The sequence below is a fragment of the Puntigrus tetrazona genome, chromosome 21 (assembly GCF_018831695.1).
Source record: "Puntigrus tetrazona isolate hp1 chromosome 21, ASM1883169v1, whole genome shotgun sequence".
Taxonomy (NCBI): domain Eukaryota; kingdom Metazoa; phylum Chordata; class Actinopteri; order Cypriniformes; family Cyprinidae; genus Puntigrus; species Puntigrus tetrazona.
Window position 1 is genome coordinate 10,649,843 of NC_056719.1, and position 9,504 is coordinate 10,659,346.

At 38.8% G+C, this 9,504-nt stretch overlaps 2 protein-coding genes across 3 annotated transcripts in view; both read left to right on the plus strand.

Moving 5' to 3' along the window:
- The window catches only part of ppp3ca (protein phosphatase 3, catalytic subunit, alpha isozyme), a 43,575-nt gene extending 41,300 nt beyond the window's left edge, over positions 1 to 2,275 (plus strand). For both annotated transcript variants that reach the window (XM_043221934.1, XM_043221933.1), the window contains one exon: positions 375 to 2,275. In XM_043221934.1, coding sequence (XP_043077869.1) covers positions 375 to 553 — 179 coding nt within the window. In that variant the 3' untranslated portion in view covers positions 554 to 2,275. The remainder of the gene's footprint in view (positions 1 to 374) is intronic.
- A 293-nt stretch (positions 2,276 to 2,568) lies between these two features.
- Positions 2,569 to 6,649, plus strand: ecscr (endothelial cell surface expressed chemotaxis and apoptosis regulator). The gene is made up of 11 exons (XM_043220926.1): positions 2,569 to 2,906; positions 3,155 to 3,217; positions 3,378 to 3,497; positions 3,580 to 3,621; positions 4,885 to 4,974; positions 5,063 to 5,101; positions 5,337 to 5,447; positions 5,523 to 5,621; positions 5,719 to 5,752; positions 5,951 to 6,021; positions 6,149 to 6,649. Exons 1-11 carry the CDS (start codon positions 2,846 to 2,848, stop codon positions 6,244 to 6,246), a joined length of 828 nt encoding a protein of 275 aa, XP_043076861.1. The 5' UTR covers positions 2,569 to 2,845; the 3' UTR covers positions 6,247 to 6,649.
- The last annotated feature ends 2,855 nt before the right edge of the window (positions 6,650 to 9,504 follow it).

Here is a 9,504-nt window from a genome sequence, read left to right on the forward strand (position 1 = left end):
GAAGTGCTAACTAGCAGACTAACTAGCACTATCTATTAGATTTAGATAGATTTTTAAACAATAGTTGAGAGAAATAGGCTTTTTGTGTACGTAGAAAAAGTCCTAGATCTTTGTGTTCAGCTGATGAAAAAATGGTGGCAAAAACAAAAGTGTTGCATTTATATTTTTTTGTATATATACATCTATTTGTATGTGTGTGTATATATATATATATACACACACACACACATATCTTATATCACAGTTTATAAGTTTAGATTCTAATAAAGAGAAATTACAGGCCTTGTAGCATTACTTACATATATTGTTACAGGAAGCTGATGAGAAATTAATGTCTAGTTGTTCATTGTGGGCTTTTTCCCGTCTCTCTGCAGCCATCCGTGGCTTCTCTCCACAGCACAAGATCAGCAGCTTTGAAGAGGCTAAAGGTCTGGACCGCATCAATGAGCGCATGCCGCCCCGCAAGGATGGAGTCAACCACGTGGGCCACTCCATGGGCAAGATGAACATGTCCGAGACCAACGGCACTGACGACAACAGTAACGTCCAGTGATGAAACGGCTGCCCACTCACCTGCACCTGAGTCCATGCCACCGCCACGACGCATGGCAGGACAACGCCAAACCCGTGATTTAAGGCCTCCTGCTTCCAACAAACACCTAATGACATCACCTACACATCCCTCCCTGCTCCAATGTCCAATTAGAGAACCAAAATATCTTTAACGTTTCACTGAAAAGAGGCAGACTGTTTTCTTGCTGTCAGTTTGCCGCTTGCAATTTCCGAAAGCGGATACCTTGCCGACGGCAAGTTTCTGCCTTTTTTGGGAGTGTCGAATGGGAAGGAGGGGTGGGGGGTGATCTGCCTGTGAAGGGCTGAAAGTGTCTTTATCAGAGAGAGGGCGGTCTAAGTTCCTTTCCGGCTCCGCCCACATGCCAAGTGGGCGGGGATTAGGAACTCTCTCTTAAGCCTGATCCATCCAGTTCATCGGTGCGGGTGACGAGCCCGTACCGGATCCATGCACACTTTTTTCCTCTTTTGATTGCGAGTTTTTCTTCATGATCCCATCTCATAATGAAATGATCTCACTGTTGACGATGTTTTGCTACTAGTATTAATAAATATACAAATTTGAAATGACAAAAAACGAAAAATGTTTGTAAGAAAGGACATTTAACGACAAATCCTGTACATTTTATTACTTACGATGCAATCTTACCTGGGGGTTTTTATTTCTCGATTTGGTTTTCGGTAAGATGCCACGAAGCAGTTGAGGAGAAGAGCGGTGATGCTTGTCTGCCGTAGACTCTCGATCAAAGCAACCGTTCGGACGGAGGAAAACCGCAGTTGGAGCTCGACTTTGGCGCCACCTTCCTGATTGTTTCTCACTTGCCTGTATCTCAAGAGAGAGAATGCACATAGTACATTTCGCAAGTCAAATAAATATTATATATATATAAATATATATATAAATATATTTAAATATACGGTTATTAACAATGGTCGAGGACAATGATTTTTAACAGCATCTATGGTACTGAACGCATCAGTGCATGCAATTAAGTTCCTTATTGATATGTGAAATTATAATTGTGATGTGTTTCAATATAGTAGACTTGAATTATTTCCCTTCAAATTATATTTGTAAAGGTCTAGTTTGTTTTTATATCTCTATAAATATATATGATTTTGTAATCTTTTGTTTAATTTCTTTTCTTTTTCATCGATATCATTTTATTATGTTTTTTTTTTGTTTTGTTTTTTTTGTATAGTTTCGCTGTACAGCCACTGACGCTCTTTCCGAGGTGTTTTTTCGTCATCTTTCGTTCTTTCTTTCCGTTTCGTTCTCTCTGTTCAGTTGGTGTACAGAAGTTGTTCAGTAGTGTGAATGAACATATTACTCAGTGAAAAGCAACATTCAGGCTGCCAAAGCATGATCGCATGGTTTATTCAAATGTAAACTAATTGGACACGAGGAAAATTCAGTGTCTCACTTTGAAGAGGAAACTATATTATCATTATGATTCTTGATGATTCTTATTATTCTTACAATTAAGCTTACGGTTATTTCATTTCCACTGTTTTCTGATCCTTGTTTGGTCCAGACGTGGTTTATTTCAAAGGAGGAATTTTATGGATTTGTGACTATTTTTCTTGTAATTTTCTCTGGAACTAAGTTTTCGCATTTGACTTCCTAAATGAAAACACATATTGTAAGCATGCCCTATGGGACAAATCACTTTTTTTACTCTTGAATAAAATATGCATGAACTAATAATGTCTTTTCCCTTTCAATGTTGGACTGCAAATTATTTTTCTCTTTCAAGAACATTAAACTGACTATTCAACAGCTGCTTAATTAATAATCAAGGATGAAAATGCCATGTAACATTAATGTAAAAAAGGCAAAGACTGCAGTTTGTATGAGGTTTTATTATGAACTTCTAAGTTTCAAAGGCTCAGTCAATGAGGGCTTTTTTCCATGAGGGCATCCCACCTGTTTCCTGCTATTCTTCCACAGGAAGCTCAGGGGGCCGTAGCCACTTCTCCCTCAAACCAGAGCTTGGCGTCCACTGACACACACCCAAACGCATGCTTCTCAGCAGGGCTTTGTAATACTATGTGCACTCCCTCGTGTGTTACTATTATATCCAGCAGGAAACAGATTTGGGCATACTGGTTAATGCTTCAACCAAATTCACTCGCTCAAGAACATTTCCATAGTTTTTCGGCTTTGTTTTTTAATTTTTTACACGCAAGTGCTGTAATTATTTCCTGCTATCTGGGACACGTACGACCTGTCCTGTGCAGCTGGATGAGAGTGAAAAGCCATTTGGATTGAGACATGGAGCTGCTCTTTTTTCTTCTCATTCCCCTGTTTGCATCTTTATCCATAATCTTGGCAGGTAAGTCAATCAGAAGACAGTTTTATATATAAAGCATATCGTAAAAATGGGATAAATGTTAAACAGTACATATGGAAAAAAGTGTCTCAAAGTTATCAGACATGTTTTCTGTCTTAAATTGATATAGTCACTACATATGGTGGCTCCCAAAAGTCTGCCTTTAGCGACCAAATACTTTTTGTGGCCACTTTAGATGTACAGTCTTCTAAACAGCCTCTCAGATCTTTTTCTCTATGCAACTTACACAGGAAATGATACAAACATACAAACTTCGGTACCTCCAAACACAACTTTGTCTCCGTTGCCTGTTGGTGGGTATTTCTATTACATTGCACGTCATTTTTACAATTGATAACTGTCATCTTAAATATATCTGTAATGGTGTAACTTTATTTGCCATTAATTACACATGAAACAATAAATGGAATGCTTCAGCACATATAGCAGTATTTTTTAATTTTTTTATTTTAGAAGGCCAAACTAAAGAAACAGTGACCTACACTGCGTCATCTCAGCATGAGAATGGCACGACCAATGGCACCTCAAAAACTGCGATCACAACAGAAGCTCCGGTACCTTCTAACCACACAGGTAAGGCACAAATATAATTTCAGTTGATTTAAATACACTGTGTAACACACAAAAAATGTAATGCTTACCTTTGTTTGCTCAGGCAGTACTGTTGGATCCAGCCTTTCTTCGCATACCACATCAGGTAGTAATCATTGCACGCTGATATAAGAATAGTTAACCCAAAAATAAAAAAATGCTGAAATGTACTCACCCTCATGCCATCCAGGATGAAGTAGATTTTGTTTCTTCATCTGACCAAATAGTTGAAATTTACCGATGCATCACTTGCTCACCAACGGATCCTCTGCAGTCATTGGGTGCCGTCAGAATGAGAGCCCAAACAGCTGATAAAGACATCAAAATAATCCATAAGTAGTACACATGAAACGAAAAACAAAAGTTTATACCCAAGAAAGTTACTTTTACGAAAAAGACAAAAACTTTAATCAAGTAAAATGTTATATTACATTGAAATGACTTTTTGCTGATGTTTTGATGTTCAAACATGAACTATGCTATGCTAATTAACTGAGGTCTGATCTGATTGTTTCTCAAAAGCAACAATAGTCGCACGTTTTGTCCTTACCGAAAGAGTTCAGTAGAAATAACGAGAACAACCATAGTTAATTTAGAAATACGAAATGTTGAATTTGTCCCCCCTCCCCCCCAAAACGCACTTGATTTAACCCTTTGACGTGCCACACTTTGGCTTGCGCTGAGTCAGAGAAATACAAGCTGAGAAAAAAGACACAGAATGACATGGAAATGATATAATGATATGTACAGATTTCGTATAATTACCATTGCAAATTGATGTAATACATCACAAGTCAAATAAATAAAATAAAATAAAATGTAATTTCATGTAGGCTATTCTTGGGGGCCCTCTGCTGGCCACAGGGCCCTTAGCAGCCACTTAGCTCTCTTATGCCTTGGGCCGGCTCTGATATGAGAAGATAACACGGCACATTCTTTTTCATTGGAGGGTGCATTATTATGGATTACAGAATGGCATTTTTAAACAAAATATGCCTTAATGATGGATTTGTTTCTAAAAATGCTAGACATTAACTGATGGTCTGGAGTCTTTAGAGAATTATTGTGATGTTTTTATCTGCTGTTTTAACTGTCATTCTGATGGCATTCGTGAGTTATGTAATGCTACATTTCTAATGCTAAAAGTCTGTTCAGATAAAAAAAATATATATATAAAAAACTAAACCTTATAGGCCTTCTAGGTGAGTAAATGTTAATTCCCATAGTGGGGGAATACATCGGGGGAAGATTTTTCATTATTTTTCTATTTTACAAGTCAGTTTCCTTACTTCAACATCAGGTTGATGGTTTATCTTGCTTGTCTACTAAGTCAAATTCTGAAATGTATTAATAAAATTGTGCATTACAGGACAGCCTACCATCACCAGCTCCATGTTCACCACACCAAAATCCTACACAACTTTAAATTCCACCTCAACCCTAGCGGCCAAAATAACAGGTTTTATAAATCGTTCAAGAATAGTTTTGAGGATCACAATCAGTGGAAGTGGCTGACAGTAATGTAACCTGTGCCTCTGTTTGCTCAGACAGTACTGATGGATCCAGCCTAATGCATAACACAACAGGTAATAATCATTATTTAACTGCTAATAAAAGAATGATTCACGCAAAAATGACAATTAACTAAAATGTACTGACCCTCAGACAATCCAAGATGTAGATGAGTTTGTATTTTTTTGCATACCTCAAATGTATGAAAACATTTTGAGCTGTGTCGTGGTCACGCTGTGCAGTACAGACAAGCATTTATCATCTGAGAAGGCATTAAAACACTATTTCACGTGTTTGCTCCATGCGCAGTGGATGTTTCTCTTCCCCCAAAGACAACCGCTAATTCAAACATCAACATGTCAGAGGAGACAGCAACACCTTCACAGGCACCAGACAGCGGTCTCACTTTGCTGGCCTTTGGTAGGTTTCGTAACGATGTAATCTAATGATACACATTATTTCTGGTGCTGAAATATTTCCTGTCTGCAATTACAGGTGTGATGAGTCTTATACTCATTTTAATTGTTGTCATGGTTGTCCTGGTGACTGCTATCAACCTCAGGGGAAGGTGTAGAAATACCAAACAGCATGAGGGTGGGTTTCTATCCAAACTGCTTTGGACACACACGGCTACAAATGTGCAATATAATTGATGTGTTTTGCTTTGTGGAATTTTTTTTTTTATATATAGGTATTAAAAACTGTGATTCTGTGGTTTCTGACAGGTGAGGACTAATAAATGAGTAAATTCATGACTGTAAATGTAAATGTGCATTTTAGGAATATAATATGACGAAATATAATATAATAACAAGTACAACAAATTAATATAAATATATTAAATCGTATATGTAATATGTACTGCATTTAAATAACATACCTGTTGAAAGTTAACTTAATATAAAAGCTATTTTTAATTCCAGCAACATGACTAGCAACTGTGAGAAAGAGAGCATCACTCTTGTCTCTGTGAGGACAATCAACACAGAAAACAGTAAGTAAATGCTATCCTTAGTGTTTTTGCGACTGATATATTGTAGAGAGAATATCATCTCCTTTTATGTTATTCTAATACACGAAACTGTAAATGTCCTTCTGTAAGACTTCACTTCTCTGTGCAGTTACAGATTCTCCCCAAATGTCTTCAGTTCGCAGCACTATAGTGGATAATGATGACCAAGAATTTAGAGACCTGCTGGGCATCAAAGACGGACTGTGATTTGACTCAGTTCGCAGTGCACGAGATTGGAGGCTCTATTTATAATATCAAATGAATGTGAATGAATGCGCCTCTAGCTGATGGTCAGCGTACAGATCACACATCATGGTTATGGCATACTGTACATTGGTGCACTGTGTATTAAATGACTCCTATATCAGACATGCTCTCATATAATGAACATGACACATCCTTCATTTATATATTAAATGTCACTTTTGTGTTTTGTTTTGTGTTCATCTTTTTTGGATTAAAAAAAGTGCATTCATTTGTAATGTCATGTATTTGTGAAGTGAAATATGAAGCGTAAGGCTTTGAGTCAAGTCCTATTTTAGTTTTTTTTTTTTCACATTTGACATTATATATTTTTGCCATTGTCCTGATGACCCTGCTGAGACTTTTAGTATGAAGTAAAGACTCTACATTTGTGGTTTGTAGTACTTGTCTGCACACCTAGTCTAGAAATGGATGAGTTGACTGGAGTTGTAAGAGGATCTTCTAATGTAGTCAAGTTAGAAACCACCAGGGCCAGAGCAGCTTTAGCAGGAACCTCTGGGACCAGGGAGGTTGAGTGACATCAGCTCTGGCTGAGGTTATGACAGGAAACACTGAGGTGGCATTGGCTGGAAGCTTTTTTGAATCTTAACACCATCATGGGAGGAACCTTCAATGCACACATGAGGGGAAGCTTTCCACCTTCAGCTGTTATGAGACAGAGCTCTGAAACCTTTGCCGGTTCTGAAATTGCAGCAGCAGAAACCTTCAGGCCTGGACAAGAAGCTTGTTGAGTAACTTCTGTGGTGCTCTTGATTCATTCTCTTTGACCTCAGCAGGTTTTGGAGAGGCAGTGACAGTGGTCTTCCCAAGGATTTCTGCAGTGGCCCTGACAGGTTCTTTGGGCCCGAGGTGGCTGAGAAACTGTGCTCTGTCTCCATGTGACTGGCAGGAAGCTCAATGGAGGCAGTGCCAGGAACTTTTAGCACAGGCTTTACAGGGAGCTAAGGAAGTTCTTGGTGACTCCATTTTTAGAAATATGATTGAATGGTGCAGTAATTAACTAACTAAAACTAAACTAACTATTTACAATTCAGATACCTAGGAAAATAGTTCTGCAAAACGCTAAAACTACTGCCTCAAGTCCAAAAATGAAATAAACACTATATCTTTAAAATAACTGTAGCTTTTCTTTGACGCAGTACCTTAAACCAGTCATGGCAGAGCAACTCCTCCAAAAGAAGTCTCTTCTCCGGGTCGGTCTTCAGACATCCTCGGATAAAACGACAGCAAAAAGAGAGATGCCTCGCTATTACCTTTAACTTTACAATTCATATAAAAAGCTATAAAATACGAAAGACTCATGACCTTACTATCGAGGAAGCCTGGCTGGGACCAGATATCAGTTTCCATCAGACCGATATAGCTGCTCTCGGGGAAAAGGCTGGTCATCATGCGGTACAGGAGCACTCCCAGTGACCACACCGTTTCCTCTTTCCCTTGATACTCATACAATATTCTGGAGGGCTGTACCTTGCTGTTCCCAAAGGAATGAGTTTGTCACATATAAATGTGTTTTACCACTGCATGTTGTATTCTTTTATTCCTGTTGTTGATTCATTTACAAGAGTATAGTTCTCAAACTACATGTTTGAAAAAGCATACCACTGTAGGTGTTGTACAGTGTGTTGACCAGGAGGTCCCCACAGCCGAAATCAATCAGCTTCACCTCCAGGGTCTCTATGTTGCCAGGAGGTTCGGTATCTTGATGTCTCGATGGAGGACCCCGCGGGAACAGCAGATGGCAGCAGCTTCAATAACCTGCTGCATGAAATGACGAGCCATCCCCTCACTAAAGAGGCCGTCATAATGCAGCCAAAAATCATACAGGTCCATGCAGGATGAGGACCAAGATGTACTGGTCGAGATGGTCCTGCCAGTCCAGTAGCTCTATAATGTGGCAACAGCTGGGGCCTTGATTGGCCGAGACTGTCAGGGCCACCTCTAGAGGTACTAGAGAAGGTAAAAGATGACAAAAGCAGTGCAGTTCACTCACAAGTCTGATGTACTCTATCTTTGCTGTGAATTTGACAGCCACCTGAAGGCCGTCCTCACAGCGGGTCCCTTCATATACAGAGCCATATGTTCCCTCTCTCATCTTCTTGCCGATGGTGTATTTGCAGCAAATGTGGTCTATTTTAAATATTATTATCGTTACAGACAAGCCATACATATTCTAAACCTATTTTAACATTGTTTGTATCACTATACTTGTACATGTATATTTACTGAAACTATTTACTTTATACGCATACATCTGAAATATTATATTGTAAGAATAGCACGTGTGAGTTATATTTTGGATTATGAGGGTAAACTCACCCTCAGCCAGTCTCAGCAGATGTGGTGCACTCTCATCTGCTGAAGGACTAACTGGGCCGTCCTGATCTTGAGGCTGGTCCTTCATTTGCTCGGCAGCAGGAAGAACTTCAGGAGCACTGGCAGGAGGACACTGTCCTCTACAGAACAGGTGACGTCCTGTAGAGAGGTCTGATCTGAAGAGAATATCAAACAAATGCTTGTTTTAATTAAATAGTATCAATAAAAAATTAGTGCATAATCCTACTCTTAGTCATTATTTGTATTTATATAATTTATATATAAATAAATTATATATAATACATTATAGAAATAAATTGTGTCATGTGTAGCCTAAAAGATGTTCCGCTTGATCTGAAAAATGCTGTTGAACATCTTTCATGGTATAAAAACTCTTGTCAGCATGTGTTTAAAATATTATGTTGTAGTTTGGCGGATAAATCTGTCTCCAATCCTTATAGTTCGTGAGATTCACATTTGCTGTTTCGAAGTGTTCACGCTGTATTTTCATATTCCTTGTCACAAGAGGGCGACAGAAGGTGCTTCCATCTCATTTCAAGCTTGTGTGCATCCCCCAACAGCCGACGTTCAGTGGGCACAGGGTTGTTGTTGCTTGTATGTGTTGTAAACTATATTTAAAACCTTAGTGACGGTGCTTTTATATTAAACTTTTGATGAGTACATTTAAAATGAACCACAAGCTTGCCATTGTATGAAATCTAAACAAAGCGTGTTTATCCAACAAATAACGCTTTGATCGATAAACACACGCGGCAGCATCACTCATTAGCGCCGAGTGCCAGTTGGGATTTTTATGGTATTGCCATCATGCCATCTACGGCAAGGAATGTCGCCTTCTAATTGGCTGGATTTGTAGTCCTCCGC

Bases quoted from the DNA above. Each gene is read 5' to 3' on its own strand.
- ecscr (XM_043220926.1), top strand. From the start codon at position 2,846: ATGGAGCTGCTCTTTTTTCTTCTCATTCCCCTGTTTGCATCTTTATCC. The intron at 2,907-3,154 runs GTAAGTCAATCA...CAACTTACACAG, and splicing joins TTTATCCATAATCTTGGCAG to GAAATGATACAAACATACAA. The intron at 5,448-5,522 runs GTAGGTTTCGTA...CTGCAATTACAG, and splicing joins TCTCACTTTGCTGGCCTTTG to GTGTGATGAGTCTTATACTC.